The sequence below is a fragment of the Gopherus flavomarginatus genome, chromosome 24 (assembly GCF_025201925.1).
Source record: "Gopherus flavomarginatus isolate rGopFla2 chromosome 24, rGopFla2.mat.asm, whole genome shotgun sequence".
NCBI classification, from domain to species: Eukaryota; Metazoa; Chordata; order Testudines; family Testudinidae; genus Gopherus; species Gopherus flavomarginatus.
In genome coordinates this window covers 11,581,321-11,602,115 of record NC_066640.1, presented here as the reverse complement: position 1 = coordinate 11,602,115, position 20,795 = coordinate 11,581,321, and the positions used below count along the sequence as shown (strand labels likewise).

The window sequence follows — 20,795 nt, the reverse complement described above, 5'->3', positions numbered from 1 at the left end:
TTCCCAGGGGAAGGGGACCCCCGGGGCGATGGTGGGAGCCCCCATGCTGGTGTCGCAGAGCTGGGGCCGTCACCTGAGCCGGACCCTTTTGCTTCCCCCTCCTCCGCGGGCAGAAGCTGAACCACGTCAACCGCATCCTGAAGAAGGTTTTCCTCGTCTTCCCACACTTCTGCCTGGGCCGGGGCCTCATCGACATGGTGAAGAACCAGGCCATGGCCGATGCTTTTGAGCGGTTTGGTGAGTCATCTGAGCCCACAGTGTCGAGGTGACACGTTTTCCGCCCCCGCTCTGCTTGGACGGGCTAGACTCAGCTTGGACGGGCTAGACTCAGCATGAACGGGTAACGCCTGTGATCCCTGCACCGCTCTCCTCAGGAGCATCCGTCTGTCTCTGCCTAGGTTCTTAGGCCACGACCATCACTGTGGTATCTGACCCTCTGCCGGGCATTGACTCTATCCTGTCCCATGCCTCCCCTGTGCCACCCCTTTCTTGTTTTAAAGCCCTATTTCTCCCCCCCCCCCACCTCTCCAGGAGACAAGCGTTTCGTGTCTCCGCTGTGCTGGGACCTGGCCGGGAAGAACATGTTCGCCATGGCTGTCGAGGGTGTCGTCTTCTTCCTCTTCACCATCCTGCTGCAGTACAGGTTCTTCGTCAAGCTCCGGTGAGGGGCTGGCGGGGGGTGGCGGGATCGGCAGGTGGGTGTACAGCTGGGGTAGAAATCCAGCTCTGGCCAACCCCCTCCCCGAATCGCTCTCCCCTCTCCCTGCCATAGCAGGGTGGGAAAAGCCCCTTGTTTAATCTATCCCTTCGCCCAGCTCCCCACCAGTCATTGGGGCCTGGGGCTGGGCTGGCTGAGTTAACATCTCAGTGACATGACCCGGGGAGGGCTGAGATGCCACCTCTGCTTGCTGCCTCCGTCTGTCCATCGAGGCCTCTGAGCCAAACCTGCATGATTTTACCTCCCCTCTCCCGGCTGCTGTATGGATGTACCCTAAGTGATTTAGGAGCCTAGTTCCCCTTGACTCTCACCAGTGTGCTTACGTGGTCAGTGTAATATCTGACCTCGCTCACACGGGCCTGTCTCCACAGTTGGGACCAGTCTAGACCAGCAGTTCTCAACTCATACCATGAAAATACCCTGTCTCATCCTGCTGGGGTCTAGCTGGGACCCCTCCCATTTGGCAATCTGGGACCCTCGATACCTGATCGCAGCCCCCCGGGATTCCAGCACCATTTATGGGCTCTACAAGTTCCTTAGAGTCTGTGCTAGGTCTGGGTGTCATGGCAACTGCGCTGCCCAACGTGCCGTTCCATGCCACTCGCCCTAGTGGGACGTCACCCTCTGTTTGCATCCTGGTTTGAACCATTCCCCCTCCTTCCCTTCAGGCCCTTTGCCGTTAAACTTCCCCCTCTGGGCGGGGAGGACGAGGATGTGGCCAGGGAGCGGGAGAAGATCACAAGCGGAGCACGGCAGGGAGACATCCTAGTGCTGCATGACTTGACCAAGGTGCGGAGGGGGCGGGTGGAGCTGGGCAGCGACTCCACTCTCGGGGCAGCCTGTTCCTCAGCTGGGAGTTGCGGGGGGGGCATCATCATCCACCTTCCACCATCACCCCCAGAGGAGGACTTGGCTTTTCCTAGTGCCACTTTTTTCTGTTTTATAGAAAAATTTAATGAAAATGAAAAAAAAAATCCGTGGAAAATTTATTTTTTTATTATTTTTTTTGGCAGCTGTTCAAATATCAACAAATCTATTTGGAAATGCTGCCACAGGACCCCATTCTCTGCTATGGGCCAGGCCCCCCTGATTGGACTACATCTCCCATGAGCCACCACAATCCCCCCTCCCATTGGAAAGGGCAGGCAGTGCACCTGGGGAGTCCCTGGCCATGGTGCATCATGGGAGGTGCAGTCCAGCAGGGGCCCCCAACCCATAGAAGAGAGCTGAGAGATGAGGCAATTGAACTACACGTCCCATGAGGCTCTGTGGCGGCAGCGATAGCCAAATGGGAATATTTCGGTTTGGGGGCATTCATTTTCTCTGATAACCTTCTGAGTTTCCCCATAAACGCAGACCCTTCCTGTGAATATGTTCGGTTCGTCACACACCCAGCATCCTATAAAAACCAGTTTTGATGACCAAATTTTCAATCCACCCTCGCCTGCGATCCACCGACTCTCTGGGGGATTCTAAGGACGATGAACCCTTCCTGCCAGGAATTAGAACACCAGGAGGCGGTGGGGTTTCATGCGATGTTCACCGTGGGTCCACCAGCTCGCTGTGGCAGGTGCTTGGCCTGCATTCGCACGGAGGGGAAGGCTCCCGCACAAATACGTGACTCCACCCTCTCCCCACGTGCTGCAGGTCTCAGGCCTGGGATGCCGCTCTCAGGCTGTTTCCCTGCCCTCTCTCTCAGGTGTACCGGGCGAGGAAGAAGCCGGCTGTGGACCGCCTGTGTGTGGGAATCCCCCCGGGGGAGGTAAGGCCGCCGGTGGGCCAGGTTGCCTGTGGTTGGGATTCAAAGGGCAGGCAGCCCTCATCGGTGGAACGAGAGATTTGAAGCAGGTCGGTGGGGGGAAGCAGCTGGCTCAGGCCCATGTCACATCGGGGATGGAGCAGACAGTCCAGTGAGTGTGTCCTAGGGAGGAAGAGGTGACAGGCCCCCCCAAATCCTGGCCCTGAGCCCCAATCCAAGTGGTGTTCTCCCTTCCGTGCCTCTTGGAAGTGGGGAGCCAGGCAGGGTGGGTGGCTTAGGGGACAGTTTGCCTTTAACCCTGTGTTCGATCCCGGCACAGTGTTTCGGTCTCCTGGGCGTGAACGGCGCTGGGAAGACGTCCACCTTCAAAATGCTGACGGGGGACACCGAGGTGACCCTAGGATATGCCTGTCTGAAAGGGCACAGGTGAGTGGGAAGGGGCAGGTGAGTACTGCTGAGGGGGATGAAGGCGGCGGGGATGACAGGTAAGTGCAGACGAGTTCTTGGGGGGGGGCAGGTGTGGGCCCCAGTGAACAGGACAGGTGACTGTTACAGGGAGAAGTGAGGGGGAGGACAGGGGAGCACCTGGCTAGGGGATGGGTGGGAAACCAGTACAGAGGGGAGCTCTGTGGGGAACAGGGTGGGATCAGGGCTGTGCAGATGGGAGAGGGGGTCTGTGTGTGTGTGGTGGAGCTACGGGGCGGGCGCGTGTCGCACTAGCACGGGAACTGAGTCACCAACACACACACACACACACACACACACACTCCTTCCTCCTGCCCTCAGGCTGCTCTGCTGGGCTCTGGCAGCCCTGGGCATGCCCCATTCTCCCATCCCATCTCTGGAGCACGGTGGGCTCCGCTGCGGGACGCCCCCTCCCCTGCCTGCAGGTCGGTTTCCCCTGGGCTCCGCTCCGGGACACCCCCTCCTCTCCCTGTGGGTCGGTTTCCCCTGGGCTCTGCTGCGGGACGCCCCCTCCTCTCCCTGCGGGTCGGTTTCCCCTGGGCTCTGCTGCGGGATGCCTCCTCCAGCTGCGTGGTTTCTCTGCCCTTGCAGCGTGCTCAGCGACTTGCAGTTGGTCCATCAGAACATGGGCTACTGCCCCCAGTTCGATGCCATCAACGACCTGCTGACGGGACGGGAGCACCTGGAGTTCTACTGCCGCCTGCGCGGTGTCCCCGAGGAGAAGATGCCCAGGGTAAAAGCTCCCCCTCCTCTTTCTGCCCCCCCCCCAAAGCAGGGGAAACGCCTCCTGGCTCCTCAGCCTCTGTGCTTGTCCCTGCAGGTGGCTCAGTGGGGGGTCTCCACGCTGGGCCTGGCGCAGTACGCCGACCTACCCGCCGGGGGATACAGCGGCGGAAACAAACGCAAGCTCTCCACGGCCATCGCCCTCCTCGGTGCCCCACCGGTCGTCTTCCTGGTCAGTGCTGCCAGGCAGCAATGGGCACCTGGGTGGTACTGCCCTGCACTCCGAGTCAGCCTCCTCCAGCCGCTGTCAGATGAGGGGGGAGAAGGCAGCTCATTTGCACGGTTGTCTGCATAGGCAAACCCCGGCCCTGTTGATTTGCCTGGTTATTTAACGTAAGACCATGGGGACGCAGCCTTGGTGTAACTGACCTCCCCGGGTCAGACTCTGTTCCTGGGCCCAGGCTGGAGATGGAGCAGTAGAGCCCTCCAGGCTTTCGCTCAGGGCCGCGCTGCATTACAGGCCCTGGCCCCAGTCCTCATTTACACCGTTCTGGCCCTAGGCACCCTGGGTATTAACACCTGTCCCTTCCTGTGGCCACAGCGGTGCCCAGGGGCCTCGGTGCCAAACCCACCATGCTTCCCACCTCGACGCACCCTTGGTACGGACAGGGTCAGAGCTGACCCAAAGCTGCTTTCGGGGCTCGTTGCAGGACGAGCCGACCACGGGAATGGACCCGCGAGCCAGGCGGTTCCTGTGGAACTGTATCCTCGGCGTGATCAAAGAGGGCAGGTCCGTGGTGCTCACCTCCCACAGGTAAGAGAAAGGGATGAGCTGCTCGTCTGTCCCTCAGCCCCCCTGGGGATCAGGAACTAGCCCAGCCCACCCCTACGCAGGCGAGTAGCTGTCAATCTGCTCTTTTGCAGTGATTCACCTTGTGCCGTGCACAGGGTTAGGGGGCAGGGAAGCCAGTGCTGCCCCTGATCTGTCTGAGCAGTTTGCAGGAGGGGGCGCTGCTGCTCTCCCACTCCCTGGCAGGGATAACAGCGACACCCCCCCACCGCCTCCAGCCAGTATGAGCTAACAGTAGCCGGGCCTTCTGGGAGCCATCAGACCTATGACTTGCCCCAGCTGAAGGCCTGGTCCGGCACCCAGGTGGGAAGTATGTTCTCCACTAACCCACACTGCCTGCTCCTCTTGCCAGGGAAGGGCCCAGTGGAAGCAAACATGGGGGGCTGTTGGGCAAGGGAGAAGTGTGAGGGTGCTGAGTCGGGGGCGCTCACGCCATCACCTCTTCCCTCCGGGCAGCATGGAGGAGTGTGAAGCCCTGTGCACCCGCATGGCCATCATGGTGAACGGCCGGTTCCGGTGCCTGGGGAGCGTGCAGCACCTCAAGAACAGGTAACGCAGTGTCATCTCTCCAGGAAACCCGGCACGGAGCGGATGGCCTGCTAGGGACCACGCTGTGCTGGGAAAGTCGCAGAGACCTTGGCGGGGTGGAGAGGGAATGTACATGTCCAGAGTCGCTTTCCATCGGTAGAGAGGCTGAGGCAGGAAAGAAAGGAGCTGAATCCACCCCCTGCTGCCCCTAATGAATCCTCCTCAGAGAGCTGGCAGTCCCGGCACTGGTGTGGGGGGGCTCGCCTCTAGGGCGCCGGTTCGAATCCAGCCCAGGGTGTTAGCATGCGCCAGTTACCACCATCTGGCAGTCCCTGAAAAGTGTCTGGTGGTCTCAGGCCAGTCCTCTAGTGGTCCTGATGGCAAGACACCATCATCGCTATTGGCACTGATTGCCCCCAGCTCGGTGGCCTTCTGAGTGGAGTGGCCAGGGAATGAATGGGCCATGGATCAGGGTTGAGGCATGCGCGTGGGGCGGGGAATTCCTTGCTGCTCCCGATCTGTGGCTGAACCAGAGGACTCCAACAGGAGGGCAGTGCAGCTGCCTCTCCTCTCCCAAAGCTCCTGCTCCCCTCCCTGGCTGGGGTAACTCCCCTGGTGGCTGGAGCTCAGAGAAATCCCCCCCGTGCTAACCCCTGGAGCTGCTCTCCAGAGCCGTCGGTCCCCCTCGTTCTGAGCAGTGGTCAATGTTTGCTCGGCGTGTCCACAAACAAACCCGCCTGCCTGTTTACGATAGGTTCGGTGACGGCTACACAATCACCCTGCGGGTGTCGGGCCCCAGCCCGGACCTGCGGCCCGTGGAGACGTTCATCCAGAACTCCTTCCCCGGCATCGTCCTCAAAGAGAGACACCATTGCATGCTGCAGTACCAGCTTCCCTCTCGGAGCTGCTCCCTGGCCAAGATCTTCAGCATCTTGTCTGCTCACAGGGGCACCTACCGCATCGAGGACTATTCTGTGTCCCAAACCACGCTGGACCAGGTGAGACCAGGGCCGGGTCTCGGCCCCTGTCCTCCAGCCTTGGAGATTGTAGCGCCCCGCTGTGGACCAGGATCAAATAAATGGACGTTTCCCATACCTTGAGTGTAAGGGACTGTCCTCTTAACCATGTAGGTGCCAGCTGGGACACCACCAGGGAGAGCGTCTTCCCAACAGCTGGGATGTTCCCCAGGCGTTCTCAGCGTCGTGAGGCGCCTCAACCCCACCTGCCCTTAGCATGAGGCGTCTTGTCTGTGCCTGCTGTAGGTCAGCACCCCGAAACCACCAACAAGTGGTAACGCCAGTCCTGCCCACCAGGCTCCTGCCAGCCTCGCTCCCTCTGTATGGCTTAGGCACAGCCGAGCCCGCGGAGCGTTCCCTGCTGGGTCCAGCCCCTCATCTACCGAACCCTGTGGGAATTCCCACAGCTGGCCCAAGTCAGCTCACTAGCTACGGCCTAGGATGCAGTTCTGCAAATGCTCCACACATCCATGTATTACAGTGAAAACCAGACCAGTGCATGACCAAAGCGCAGAGATTCGAGTGACGGCGAGTAAGAATATTGGAAACAAAAGTTACATAGAACACGAAATCCTACCCCTCTTTCTGGAGCCTCCGCTTAACTAGCTGGGTCTCCTCGCCTCTAAAGAAGCATCTCTCACCCAAATTTCTCTCCAGCATTTTCAGCCAAGCCTGCTTGAGACCCCTCTGTCATGTAGCAAACTCACTGTGCATTTACCTCCTCGGAAGAATACCAGGGCGTCCTCTTCGTCCCTCAAATGCACCACAGCAACCTTCCGATGTGCACCTCCAGCTAGTCCCGTCCCGCACCCGACCTGCTGTTTACCTTTTTCTGTTACTTTTCTCTCTCTGAATTCTCACAGTTCTTCATTAGCATTCAGTTCATCCTGGAGAGCAGAGGTCCAGGGTGAACCAGACTCAATTCACGAGTCCCACGCTGTGACCACTAGGCAAGCCTGCCTGTCGCCCTGCCTGACTCTTGCTTTTGTCCCTTCCCCGCCAGGTATTTGTTCATTTCGCCAGGGACCAGAGCGACGATGAGCCCCTGCCGGACTTGGCGCCCCCGGCTGAGCCTGAGCCCCCTGGCCCGTGGAAGAGGATCACCCACTTCCTGGAGGACGACAGCTACCAGGAGAGTGCTGTCTGAGACCCTCCCCCACCCAGGAGTGCAGCCAAAATATGTGGGGGGGGCTTCCCTCAGAGCACCAGGGCTCCTCTTGCTTGGAGCAAGGAGGGGTGGAGAGAAAAAGCCACACCTACCCCTAAACCTGAATCAATAAAACACCCATTGCTCGTAGGGGGCAGAGGCCCCCAGCTGATGGTCCCTGCCCCATGTCCATGGCTGTCTCCCCAGGGGAGCAACGCAGAGCTCCTTAAACCTGAATCAACAGCACAGAGGGAGTAGGGCCTGACTCCATAGTGCCCTTCGGGAGCAGCTCCTGCCAAGCCCCCACCCTAAGGTGCAGGGAGCTTTCCTGTGAGTCACCCCCCACCCACCCACTCAGGGAGCGGGGCATGGGGGGGGCTGGGCCTCGTTATGCCTTAAGTGGCAACAAGGAGGTCGGATCTGGCTCCCAGGGCTCCAACACCCACCGCTGCCCGGAGTTTGAATCCCAGGCTGGGGCCATCGGACTCTCCTGCTCGGGTACCTGTGGCCTGCAGCTCTCGCTTGGTGTCTGTACTGGGCCCTGCCCCAGTTCTGAGTGGGCTGGGAGGGGATTTCACCCCTTGCCCTGCCCACCCCGTGCACTTCCCCCCCAGGGTAGGGCCTAGGGGCCTTTCTCAGAGACCTACCCCCATTAAACCCAGCCGCTTGGGCGCACAAAGGGAGGGCTTGGCTGGACCCTGTGGGGTCCTTGGTCACCCCCCCACCCTTCACTACGTTCTGCTATGAGCTGCTGTTTCAACAGGCTCTGGGGCTGCCCCCCACCTCCAGTGACTGCAAGGCCCTCGCCAGCAGTGTGATCTCAGGGATCCCCTCTCTTCTTGGGGAGGGTGCTCCATTTTCCCTCCGTTCCCCATGCTGCAGCTACCATCCCTCCTCCCACGGGGCCTTGGCTGGGAGCCCGTCAGTCACTCCTTCATCTGCCTAGGCCATGAGCCCCTCCTTTCTGCCCTGCCCCTTAGCATTCTGCCTCCCGTGGGAACACCCCCATTCCCTTGTGTTAATCCTTCCTCGGACCAAGTCACTCTCCCAGCATGAGGCCCCTAGATGCTATGCCCCTGCCCGCACCCTGAGGTGTCCCTAGGCGGGGAGGTCTGCGAGCCCTGAGGCTCCCCAGCTCCCTCCCCTCTTGGCTGTTCTTGGCCTTGGCTTCTGGTGGCATCAGTGGTGAAGGTCTCAATGATCGGGACTTGGTCCCTGATTCCTGGCACCTTCCCTGGAGGGGCAGCTGCCCTCGCTCTGCCAGTCTTCCCCTCCTCCCCCTTTGGCGGAGAGAAGAGCTCCTCTCCGAGGCCGCCTGCTTTTCTGTCCTTCCGTCCCCGTCACTAAGGATGCACTGACCTCCCCTCCCCGAGGACGATGTAGCATGCTCCCCTCACCCCGGGTGCTGTCCTAGCACAGACTCTGCCCACTCTCCACCAGCCCCGCCCACCATCTGAGTATTGTATTATCCCCTTTTAAATTGGCCCATGGCCGGGACCATGTTGCTGTGGCAGTGGCTGGCCTCTTCTCCCAACGGTCCAAGAAGTGGGCAGTGGCTGCTGACCACGTACTGTGGCGTTTGTGCCCCGGGCATTAGGCTGGGCTGGGGCATCGCCGTGCCTCAGCCGACTGTTACAAACACCTGGGCCGACGCCTCTCCACAAAACTCTGGCCCCAAAGAGATGTGACCCTGCCCCTATGCCTGGGCTGTTCTGCCCGTGCACTCCTGAGGGCACTGGGGCTGGGCTCTCTCACATAGCTGGTCTGTTTTCTGGTATTTATAGAGCAGAGTCTGGAGATTCGCGTGAAATACGAAGCGAATTAAATATACGCACACTGTAAACCCCCAGCCTGTGGGTGGAATGATTCTAGCTGGGCGTCGGGGTTTGTTCTCCAGCTCGTCCTTCGTTTCTCTCTTTCCTCCCCTGTTCTGTGGCTCTAGGGCCCTCAGCCAGCCCCATTTCCACCATCTCTGAGTAGGTGCCAAGCTTGAGTGCATTTATCCCCCTTGCGAGGCAGGGCAGGGCTGTAAATCCTGTGGCACAGATGGGGAACCAAGGGCCAGGGTTACAAATCGGGCCCTCGGCCGCTTGTCCAAGGTCACCGGGAGAGCTGGGACTTGCAGTCAAGTCTCCCAGGTGCTAGCCACCCACTAAGAGTTCCTAACCCACCCGTTGCCCTAGTACATAGGGGCCTAATGTAAGGTAGCATCTTCTAGCTGAAGATTTTCAATACCCTGCAGATAATTAACCCCTCAGGCCCTGTGTTTAATATCCTTTATTGTGCAGAAGAGCAAATTGTGGCACAAGCAGAAGTGATTTGCCTGTGGTTGCTGGGATGGAACCCAGGAGTCCTGACTGCTCCCCACCAACCTCTAATCACTGGATTCTCTTCTCTATACCTGCTGACCTGGAGGGTCCTGTGCTGGGTGAGAAGTGTCCGTCTTGGGGCCAACTGATCCAGCAACCTCTGAATCCTCTTTATTCCCCTTCCCCCGGATCTTCTCTGGCTCTGCTCCTGACGTGCCGGGCTCGCTGTATTCTCTTCCAGCAGAGCGGTGCTGCTCTGACATGGGCCTGAGCAGGTTTGCATGGCTGAAGCTGCTCGGTGTGGGGCTCTCAGCGGTCGATTTGGGGGCAGGCTGCCTCCCTGGTGTTGCACGCAATGGGGCTGGAAGAGAACAGAAGAGGGGAAGGGGAGGAGATGCCAGGAAGGAGGAAACAGAGGGAGCTGGAGGGTTTAATCCAGGTCCTAGTGAGCAAGTGTCTCTGACGCAAAACACCTTCATCCTCTGGGGCAGTCTGGGTCCATGGGATGGCACCCCACTCTTTAGCCCCAGGGGAGAGGCCTCCATGGCAGCACAGACACAGAGGACAGTGCATGCTGATGGGGCTAAAGGTGCTTTTGGGCTCCATGGGTTTCACCAGCACTCGATTCCCAACTGGATCCGATCCTTAAGAAAAGGGCAGAAGGGCCAGAGGTGTCTGCGGGTACAGCTGGTGGTGTGCCAGCACCGGGGAACCGCTCCCTTGGCTCGGGGAATGTGATCTGTCTTGTTTTGGCCCTATCCTCTGGCTGGACTGGTCTCAGTAGGGGGCAGATCCTGTCAGGGCAGGAATGTCCTGTGGTTGCTGGCTCTGCCCCATCTCATTCTCCTGCCCCCTCCCTGTCTCGCTGCGACTACAGCCCTGCCTGCGCTGCTAAAACCCAAGGCTGGATTGTCTAGGTCCTAGGACACCATTACGTTGCCTTGAAAAGGACAATGATCTCGCTGCCAGGGTGGCAGTATGGCTACTGCCCTGGGCTGGCATGGCAGAGGCCTGAGTTCATTGTGCTCTGGATGCACCATGCCCTTGTGGGATTTGGGAAAGTTGGAGTGTGTTGGGACCTGCTGGCACGCACCTGATCTGCCAGCCAGGGTGGTATCCCTCTGCCTCGTCTTACTCTGGGACCTGCAGAAGGCAGGTTCCCTGCCCTTATGTTCCTTCTCCAGCTCCCTGGCCCAGTCCAGGGATTCAAAGTCTCAGGCTGCCATGGTCTGCAGGGGTAGGAGGAGGGGTACATGGTGGTGGGGAGCTCTTGTGGATCCCCGCAGAGGGATATGGGGCTGGAAGACACCCCCCGTGGCTGTCCCAGTGGCTCACCTGCCTGTCCTCCAGGTGAGCTTCACCAGTCTCCTCTCTGCAGCCCCAGGATGCAGCCCCACGGCCTTCCTGTTCCTCCTCCTGGCATCATCCTTCCTGTTCAGTGCAGGCTCCCGGAGCAAACGCCACCTCTCCCCTCTGCAAGGAGACAGTGGGGTCACGCTAGCTGGGCTGGCCCCTTGGTGCTGGGATGGGAGCCTGATCCTTGCCTACCACCACCCCCCCCCCAGCTGTGTATTATGGAAGCACTTTGGAGCTAAGGCTGAGGGAGCCCCTCTCCACGTGCCCAGGCAGGAGCCCCCACTTAGGACTTGCATGCAGTTCTCTGGGCAATCACAGCGTGGGGACTGGTGACTAGCGCAGGGGAGTGGGAGCCAGGACTCCTGGGTTCTATTCCTGGTCTGGACCTGCTGAGTGAGCTCGGGCAAGTCCTGTCCCCCTCCGTTAACTGGGTCTGGCGCTAGCTACCCTCGGCGTGAGGCCTCGCTGAGTGTCTGCAAAGTGATCCCTGGGTGGAAGCTGGGAGAGATAGGCAGGCGCCTGCTGGAGTTTTCCCTGATCCCCAGCCCCATGCTCTCCATTTCTCGTCCCCCTTCTGTTCCGCCTCCGAGCCGAGATGCAGGATCGGGGGCGCTGAGTATGTCAAGCTGCAGGGGGCTGGCTGAGGGCAGGCGGGGCTGGGTTTGACATCGGCTGAGGCCTTACAACTCAAGACTGTCACCTCTGCATGTCACCAAAGTCCCCCGGCCCTTCTAGCCCTGTCCCCAAGCGCCCTGCTGCATGCAGGGCTACTCCCGGAAGGTGCCCTCAGGGGTGGGGAGGGACCCAGCTTGTCTGTGCTAAAGCTCTTTAGGGGGTGAAGCTGCAAAAGGGTCTCCAAGCAGCCTGGGCGGGCTCTGTGGGGTTCACTTACTCGCTGGGCGAGGCAGGCGCTTCCCCCTGCAGCTCCTTGCGCAGAGCCTGCAGCGCCTGAGCGATCAGCTGGTGGTGCTGGCTGGTCGTGGTCTCCTGGAGGCGCTGCAGGAGCAGTCGGGTGGGGAGCTGGATGTCTGGGGAGCGCGCTGGCCTCAGGAGGCTGCCAGCTCCAGCCTGGTTGAGAGGGAGGAGCGAGACCTGTAAGATGTGCACCCCCACACCCCTGCATGGACTCACTGCAACCTGAGGCCCCATGGTGGCCACGTTCCAACACCCCTAAGCAGATCCAGTGCATTTGGGGGGGCACCCCCCACTGCTCCTTCTATGGCCCCTTCCTTCATCCCGTCCTTGTGGAAAATCACATGCCTAGGCTTGGTACAAATTGCTGCAGGGGTTCGTTTGCTGGGCCTGGTCTTCCGGGGCTGGTGGTGACCACAGGGCAGAGTGGAAGCAGCAGCAGTGGCACTCACCGTCTCTGCCGAGCTGCTCCGCTCAGGGGGTGGCAGCTGCTCTGCTGGCTCTGGCTGGAGGCTTATCTTCGGGAAGGTCACTGGAGCCGTGGGTTCCTGCCTCGGAGCAGCCCGGCGGGCGAGCACGCCGTCTCTCGGAGCCTGCGCCTGGCTAAGGGGTGGCTTACATGCCACGGCAGCCTGGCTGCTGTCTTTGGGCTGGGCCGCTATGGGAGGCAGAGAGGTGACCCGGTGAGTCTGATCTTCAGCGGCGCTGGCTCCACCTCTGCTGTCGCGGCCTCCCCTGCTGGGCTGTCCACACTCCTGGGGAGAACGCCCAGCGCTGCGGACGCTCCTCGGCTCTGAACACCCCTCCCAAGAGTCCCAGGGCTCCATGACGTTCTCCAGGACGGGGCGAAGGTCGACCAAGATCTTCCTGAGGTTGGGGTTCTCCCTGCTGGCTGCATCTCTGGGCGGCTGTGGAGCAGACAGGGCCTCTGCAGGGGTCTTTGAAGTGCTGCAGCTGGGTGGAGAAGACCCTGTTCCTCCTCTCCTGTGTTCAAGGAGGGGGGCCATGGCCCAAGGAGCTAGCTTCTTTCTCTCCTTCCGCCTGCCCGTCCTGTGCCCCCTACCAGAGGAGTCTGCCACCTTCCCCGGGGGCCCAGCCGATCTCCAGGCTTCTCCTGCCTTCGCCAGTGGGAGGTCTGGAATTAAAGAGGAACGCTGAACGTTGCCCATCTCTGCCCAGAAGCCAGGCTCTCTCTCAGCCATGCCTGCTGCCAGCTCCCCCCAAAGGAAGCAATTTGGGTGGGTTCTTTTTAAATCCCTCTTCTCAGAAGTGCCACGGCCCAGGGAAGGCGCTGCCTGCTCCCTGTTAATCTCAGATGTGTCTGTGCCCGTACATCACACCCAGATGGGAGCAGAGCCTGGCTTCAGCTGGCCCCTCCAGCAGCTTCCCAGGCCCCCCGCCCTCCCCCTGAACTGCAAGCTTTGAGGTGGCTGCAATGCTTGTCTCTGCTGCCCTGTGCTATACAATAGCTGTGCAGCTGTTAAACAGCTACAGTGTCCCACCCCAGAGGAGGCTGCATTTCGCTATCTATACACACACCCACATGGTTTACCTGCAAGGTCCTTTGGGATCATTCAGGCTTGCCGGGGATGGGGGTTATACCTGAGCCGTACCTTCCAACGGCGGCTGGCATGGGGGAAGGTGGAACACCAGGTCCGTCCACATGATGGGTGGTAACTTCTGCTGAGCTCTTCCCCTCTTCTGGTGGCCCAAGCCCATTTGTAGCGTGGCTTCGTTCTCCTGGCCTGGAGGAAGGCAGGACTTTCTTTGGCAGAGGTGGTACTGTTGGAGGGGGAACTAAACCAGAGGGGGAAGGAGTTTAGGCCAAAGGAGGGAAGATGCAGAGAGCCACTGCTGGAGGAGGAGGACGTGGCTGGCAGCTCATGGAGGCAGGTCAGAGGTTCCCAGCATGGGTCATGCCTTGGTGCCTCTCCTCTGGGCAGATCCATCCACCTGCCCCAAAGAATCGGTCTGCGCCCTGGAGCGCCCGCGACCCCGTCACCACTGACCTTCCTGCCCCAGCGGCTGGGTGCCAGCCATTGTTCCAGCCCAGCCTGCCCCCTGCTCTGTGCTGACTCAGAGAGTAACCAAGCAATGAACGGAGCCTGAGGACCCAGCCAGCTCATCCACCAAACAGCCAGCTTCAGCCCCAGTCCTGGCCTAGCCTCCTGCTGCAGGGGGTGGGGCGCGGCCCAGGCGGGCACCTCTTAAGGTGGAATTGCTCACATGGGCCAGTGCCAAGGGTTTTACTAGAATGACTCAGTCACGAGGCTTCTACCTCTGGCTCCCTGCTCTCGTTCTGCCATCTGTAACCACCCTCCCCAACACACCCTGCACGCTACTGAGCACCCCCTGCACCAGTTCCCCTTTTCCCGGTTTGCCACTTGGGCTGCACCTGGTGCCCATTCTCTTAGCCCACCCAACCACCCAGCACGGTGCATGCCAGCCTGTCTGGTGAAGAGCTAGGCAGGTCAGTCACATTATCCCCGTTTTACAGATGAGAAAACTGAGGCACCAAGCGGGGGCTGGGACTTACCAGAGGCAGAACTGTGGGAGACTCAAGAATAGAGCCCAAGTCTCCCAACCCAGCGCTTTAACCGCTAGGCAACACTGCCTCTCACTTAGGACAGGCTCCATCCCTCTCCCCATGACCCCAAACCTCCCACTCCCTAGCCCTCATTCCGCTATTCTCCCTGCCCCCACGCTAATGATGTCCTCTTATGCTCCCTCACCTGGAGCATCTTCCCCCCACCCCCATAGCTGCTGGTATTTATTAGCATTCGATTCTAGAGGCCAGGGCACTGGACTTATGGCCAGCAGGGAGCCGTGCCCCTCCCTGGAAAGCCTGCACTCTGTGTGTGAGCCAGCAGGTGTGTAACACAGATGGGGGGAACTGCTGGACACCAGGAGCTGCTGCTTGCTGGGATCAGCACTGGCTGCAGCAAACCAGCTGCCGCAGCAAGGGTGAGGATATTGTTTTTGCAAAGGTCAAGGAGGTATTTGCTTTGCCCCAATACAGCCAATAGGCTTCTGGGCCTCCGGACGACATAATAGTTAAGAGGACTTTGGTGTCCAGGAGTAGCCAGGCCGCTGCTGGTCTGTATCGGTGACAGGCAGGGCAGGGTCTCACCGCTTCCTCAGAAAGGCTGGCCATAGACTTTGTGGCTGCAGCCAGTTTCTCTCTTGCTGGGTGGGGCATGTTCCCACACGGCCGATAGGTTCCTGTGCAGGGGGGCTCTTTGGGGCAGGGCGTGAGGGGTCCTGGAACACCAATCTGGCTTTTGTGGGGGGAGCTGGAGCGGCATCCGGGTGCATCGGCTAATGGTCAAGGCCTGGCGTAGTGTGTGAAGGTGCAGCTGTCCGGCACGTCCCCTTTTGAGGCCTCCAGCACTGCTTTGGGGGTGGGCTCCCCGTGTCTGCAGGCATCTAGATGAACAAACCTTCACCAGGACTTTCTCCCTGCCCTCCGTGGGCTGCTCTGCCCATGCTCTGCGGGGCTCCACCTTAGCTGAGCACCTCCAGGCTTGACTGGAGCTCAAAGGCTGCAGCACCAGTAGCAACAGAAACAGGCTGGATCAACAAAGTGCTTTGGCGCGGGCCTCCTACCATGCCCCAGGACAGGGCGACGTGCAGCCACATGCCTTGGCTTCAGCCCGGCCTTGCTTTCAATATGGCAGCCCGCTTCCGCAGTACAGCCACACGGCTGTCGCTCCCAGAACGCCCCGCGAGGGTGTCCTCAGCGTAGCCTCTGGAGGCCAACAGGGAGGCAGGGATGTCAGTCCTCGTACAGGGCTTGTGGTGTAATTCCAAAAAGGAATGGCCTAAATGGGCCATTTGGTAAAGACGCATCAGCTGGAATCTGTGTCCGGGCTGATTTCAAGGCAGTAACAGACATTTTACGGGCCCTGCTTTGTTGTAGGTTCAACATTTTAAAATAAGTAAACGATGCCATGATGGGTTTCTTGTGTATTGCAACTTGATGGGCCTGTTTAAAATGTTCTGCGTAAACTAATCCTTCGGTGTGTAAAATAAGGCCTGTATGTATAAAAAAATCCATGTGAAGGCCAGCGCTAAGCCAGATGTACAAGAAAAAACAACAGAAACAGACAAAGGACTCCAGGAGGCTGCAACATGCCCCTATTAAAATGTCAGAAAATGGCAAATGGACAACTCTAAAACTAAAACAGGCACCTAATGCTAGGAACAAAATAGCTGTAATAAAAAATAAAAACAATTTAAAACCCCCAAGCACTCATCAAACAACAATTAATCACAGCATAGCGGCGCAAAACTCATCGGGCCCAAAAATCACTAGATAAACAGGGGCCTTGCCATGAAATGTTGGGTTTGTCCTGCCAAGACTTCCCCGGGTCGTGATCGATGGGACCTGGGTCCTCCCTACCCGTGATCAACTTAGCTGGCCACCACATTGAGCCAGACTCCAGACTGATAACTGTAAAATCAACGTGTGTGTGTGCGCACGCTAATTGTTGTCTCTTCAATAAAAGGCGTATTGCCTTTTCCCCTGAAAAAAAATCCCATGTGCTTCTTATAAGCATAACATCATGTCAGTGTTTGAACAGTCGCAAGTCAGCACTTAGGCACAGGTACAACCGGAGGAATTCTGGGTTCGTGTATGTCTCCAGGCACCTCTGCTGGGCAAGGTAACCTCACCCAAGGGCCCCCCTTCTTTAGTAAGTTGTGCATCCCAGCACAGGCGCAATAGACAGGCAGCTGCACAGGCTGGATATTGACACTGCAGGGGCCAGGGCTACTGCCCCCTTGCTCCGGACACCATTCAGGTGGCAGTTGGACCATGCTGTGGCCTAAAACTAAAGCTGAAGGGGCTGGGTGGCATTGCACGCAGCAGGAGGGCTGCGCACGTGGGGGCTGCTGTGGGCCAACGGTGCTGTCTGACAGGTGTTTTGGCTTGTGAGCCCAGCCAACCAGCCTCAGCCTTGAGCTCTAGTGCAGGGGGTTAGCGATGGGTGGACGTGGAAGCGTGTCGGAACTGGTGCTCCAGTCCTGCCCCGGCCCCTGCGCTAACCTGCAGCCGCATGGTGGCTATTCCTGCTCAGTGCCAGACAGCCCAGCGCTGCTGCTGGTCAGCTGACAGCCCAGCATTCTTCTCACCTGGGCGAAGGGCAGTGTTCTGAAGAGTGAAATCATCAACTAGAACCCGGCTAGCTACTGGCAGGACGTGGCTTATTGCTGTTAAGTCACCAGCCATCCCTCATTGTTCTCCCTCTGCAGTCCTGTAGTCCCGTCCGAACTCTCTAGACCTGGGGGGCTCAACCTGGTTCTTTCTGAGCCCCCACCCCCACAACATGCTATAAAAACTCCACGGCCCAACAGTGCCACAACAACTGTTTTCTGCATATAAAAGCCAGGGGCAGCATTAGGGGATGGCAAGCAGGGCAGGTGCCCAGTGCCCATGTCACAGGGGGCCCTGCGAAGCTAAGTTGCCCTGAGTGACAGGACTTGGAGCCTCAGGCTTCCACCCCAGGTGGTGGGGGCTTCGGCTTTCTATTCTGGGCCCCAGCAGGTCTAATGCCAGCCCTGCTTGGTGCCCCCCCGAAATCTGCTCGTGGCCCCGCAAAGGGGTTTGAGACAATGCCATTTGGGTTCCTGCTTCAGTTCAGTGGCTAGATTTTGCTTTGAAGTAATGAGGCCCAGAAGAGCGCTCTGTGGGGTGAACCCGCCAAGCCTGATCGCACAGATTGCTTCAAAAGCATGTAGGATTTATTCATGAAAGGGCTAAAACAAGTTACAATTATTTTGCTGAAGGGTTTGAAAGTTATTCCCAGGTCACCTCACCAAGGACAGTTGGTTCTTCTGGGGCTTGGGACTGAAGGAAGCAGCAAGGCCAGACTTGCACACAGCATCTTGGGCACAGCTCTCTGTCAGGACCCGGTGGGATGTTGAGTTGCAGCAGAGAACCAGCTGGCCCTCACTGGAGCTCGGAAGCGCTCCGTAGTTGCAAGGTGCCAGTGCCGAGCCAAGAGCGCCACTGAGTTCTTTGTCACTTATGTCAAAGGACCAGAAAGAGGGCGTGAGAACCACTGTTTAGTGCACCTAGGTGGGCTGAGGACACGGTGAGAATCAGCTGTGGTGAAGCAGAGAGAGCCACCCGGCCAAGCATGGGAAGGGCCCATATATCAGTGATTTATTCGCAAGCAGAGTCTAACTAAGGGGAGCAAGAGCTTTGAGGTGTCAACAGAAGTGGTGTTTCCTGCTGCCCCCACCACTCAGCAGGGCACCTCCTGTTTCACAGTTGGGTGGGGGTATTGGCCCTTGTCCAGCTTCCTTTTGCCAGGCCCCTCAGACAGCTGGGGTTTATCATCCCACAGACCACATCCAGCCCGAGGAGCTGCAGTGGCTGATTTAGGGATGGGGGGGGCGCCCTGGGAACCTCAGGCGTAACGGAGTGGTTAATGCACAGCACCCCCGTCACATTTAGCTGCTGAAAGGGGGCAGCCTGCCTCCCGGGCAATGCTTGGCTGTAACCTGGTGCTTTGTGATTTGCATCTAGACAGAGCACTGAAGACAGCTGCGATCCGAGATACAGCTCCCAGGATCAGGGAGTTTAACCAGACGGAGTGGGGGGGAGGGCAGTAGTTTGACCAGACACAGAACTGGGGGAAAGTTCAACAGATGTGGATCCTGGAAGAGGGGGGATTAGCCAGGCGCAGGGGGGCACGGTCCTAGGTTCTTTAAATGCCTCTGGGGCCACCAGGTATGGGATGATCATGGCAAGGCCCCATCTCACTGGAGGTGGGGGGGTGGGGATTGTGACATTAATCCATTGCTGTGTGTGGTGTGCTGGGGCCCTGGGAAGCCAGTTTTAACAAGGGGCTGGAAGCAGTAGCTAGCCAGCCTGAGTGATTTTTAATTTGTGGGCTGGGCACCAGAGCCCTGCATGGGTTCCAAATACCAAATGAAAAAATACAGGCGTTGCTGCAACTTAAAGCGATAACTCTGCCATATACCAACAACCACAGCACAAGGGCAGCTGGGCGCTGGTGTGTTTGCCAGTGGGCGCCTCTGCTCCTTGTTGGCTGCTGCTCAGCTCGGGGTAAAGCATTGCTTCCTCTCCGGGCGCCTGTTTTTATACAACATCCTCTTCACCGCTGCATATGGGCCCAGGGCTCTCCCAGTGCGTTTGTCAACAGTGCCACGTTTTCTGTGTTGCTTCTAGGGCCATGTTGCTGTGCAACTGGTGGGCACCAAGCGCCAGTCGTTTTAGCCCCTGGGCCGGCTGAGCGTATGAATGGGCAATAAATACGCAGGCAGCATCTTGGCTAAATTTGGGCTTCCTGACGCCAGCGTGAGCAGCCACTGGGGAATGTGTTTGGGAACATTCCCCAGTGTCGGTAAGGCCAGCTGTGGTGTAGGAGTGTGGCGCGCCCAGTCTGTCTGCAAACCAACCCCTTGTTCTAACATCAGAGGGGTAGCCGTGTTAGTCTGGATCTGTAAAAGCAGCAAAGAATCCTGTGGCACCTTATAGACTAACAGACGTTTTGGAGCATGAGCTTTCAGGGGTGAATACCCACTTCATCACGAAAACGCATGCTCCAAAACGTCTGCTAGTCTATAAGGTGCCACAGGGTTCTTCACTTGTTCTAATACAATCCATGTGCCTCCTACAAGATCCATAAGGAAGAAACACCCACAGGCACAGGCAATCTGTGGAACTCGTTGGCAGGGGATGTTGTGAAGGCCAAAAGTAGAACTAGGGTCACGAATTAGGTATTTTTCCTGGAGGATAGGGTTGTTAGCCAGGCTGGTCAGGGGCACAACCCATGTGCTGAGTATCCCTAAATCTCTGACTGCCAGAAGCTGGGGCCAGATGGCGTGGGATGTCTCACTTGAATATTGCCCTGTTCGGCTCATTTCCCTCTGCAGCATCTGGCACTGACCTCTCAGAGACGGGATACTGGGGTGTCTGTCCCAGTATGGCCCTATAATGCTGGGGTGGCTGGGTGGCCTCTGAACGGTGCCCCTGGTCCGACTTCCCCAGTGCAGCGCCTGGTCCTCTGTGCGGAGCTCTGGATGGTAAAAGGTTCCCAGAGGGCGGCTACCCACTGCCCCACATGGTGGGGAGTAATGTACCTGGCAGAGTCCAGCCAGAGGTTCACCAAAAATATGGAACGCTTCACGAATTTGCGTGTCATCCTTGCGCAGGGGCCATGCTAATCTTCTCTGTATCGTTCCAATTTTAGTATATGTGCTGCCGAAGCGAGCACAAACCAATCAGTCATCACATTGCTATTTAAACCTCCAGATACATAACTATTTTTATATTAGGGTGAATAATGTTGTTGCTACAGAAAAATGTATTCATAAGTAAAGAAGGCAAAAAACAGCGTCTGACACATTGGGTGGCGCTTTTTTGTGTTTATTCTTGTTAATCATTTTAATTTTTGTAACAGTCTCATTTCGCGGTGCATGATGGGAACCAGAGCGGCTCTCCTGATGTGAATATTCAAAAGCGGGCGGAAAGGCCCGGCCTCTCTCACCCGCCACCGTCCCAGCGTTCCCTATTAAGCAGCCGCTCTTGGGCCTCGCGCGCTCGTCGTCGCTTTAGTAGCGTCCGGGCCGGGGCAGGAGGAGGAAGAAGATGGCGGCGGCGGCGGCGCCTCTGGCCCTGGGGCAGTGAGAAGCGGCGCGTGGCCGGGCGCGAGGAGGCGGAGCGGGGCCCCCATGGCCGCGGGGCCGGCCCAGGAGCCGCGTCGCCCCACGGGCCTGCCAAGGCCCCGCCGCGGCTGGTAGCGCGGCCCCAGCGCCCCCCCCCCCGGGCTGAGCGCCCCCCCGGGCTGAGCCCCTCCCCGCGGGCCCCATAGCGGGCTGGGCCGCTCCCAACCCCCAGGGGACCGACTGCCCCCCCCCGCATCCTGCAGGGCTCCTGCCCCAAGGGGGAGCCTAGTGACCCCCCGTCCCGGCCCCAAGGGGTCACCCCCGTTACCTTTCGGGGGCCCCCTGGGTGTGAGCCTCCTGGGGGTAGCCCTCGAG

The 20,795-nt window shown here is 58.8% G+C and overlaps 2 protein-coding genes and 1 non-coding gene across 7 annotated transcripts in view; 1 reads left to right on the top strand and 2 right to left on the bottom strand.

The window, feature by feature from the left end:
• ABCA7 (ATP binding cassette subfamily A member 7) overlaps window positions 1-9,053 on the top strand; it is a 46,336-nt gene extending 37,283 nt beyond the window's left edge. For all 5 annotated transcript variants that reach the window (XM_050933861.1, XM_050933862.1, XM_050933864.1 and 2 more), the window contains 11 exons: window positions 114-237; window positions 532-661; window positions 1,387-1,507; window positions 2,418-2,480; window positions 2,797-2,903; window positions 3,534-3,675; window positions 3,763-3,897; window positions 4,376-4,479; window positions 4,972-5,064; window positions 5,798-6,041; window positions 7,063-9,053. In XM_050933861.1, coding sequence (XP_050789818.1) covers window positions 114-237; window positions 532-661; window positions 1,387-1,507; window positions 2,418-2,480; window positions 2,797-2,903; window positions 3,534-3,675; window positions 3,763-3,897; window positions 4,376-4,479; window positions 4,972-5,064; window positions 5,798-6,041; window positions 7,063-7,206 — 1,407 coding nt within the window. In that variant the 3' untranslated portion in view covers window positions 7,207-9,053. The remainder of the gene's footprint in view (window positions 1-113; window positions 238-531; window positions 662-1,386; window positions 1,508-2,417; window positions 2,481-2,796; window positions 2,904-3,533; window positions 3,676-3,762; window positions 3,898-4,375; window positions 4,480-4,971; window positions 5,065-5,797; window positions 6,042-7,062) is intronic.
• Window positions 9,054-9,514: 461 nt separating this feature from the next.
• Window positions 9,515-13,897, bottom strand: LOC127040124 (uncharacterized). Its single transcript, XM_050933924.1, has 5 exons — window positions 13,397-13,897; window positions 12,236-12,918; window positions 11,764-11,939; window positions 10,851-10,988; window positions 9,515-9,876 (listed from the first exon to the last, which is right to left on the bottom strand). Exons 1-5 carry the CDS (start codon window positions 13,500-13,502, stop codon window positions 9,825-9,827), a joined length of 1,155 nt encoding a protein of 384 aa, XP_050789881.1. The 5' UTR covers window positions 13,503-13,897; the 3' UTR covers window positions 9,515-9,824.
• A 6,025-nt stretch (window positions 13,898-19,922) lies between these two features.
• Window positions 19,923-20,029, bottom strand: LOC127040410 (U6 spliceosomal RNA). Its single transcript, XR_007771435.1, has one exon. It is a non-coding gene; the product is annotated as a U6 spliceosomal RNA (small nuclear RNA).
• Window positions 20,030-20,795: the final 766 nt, after the last annotated feature.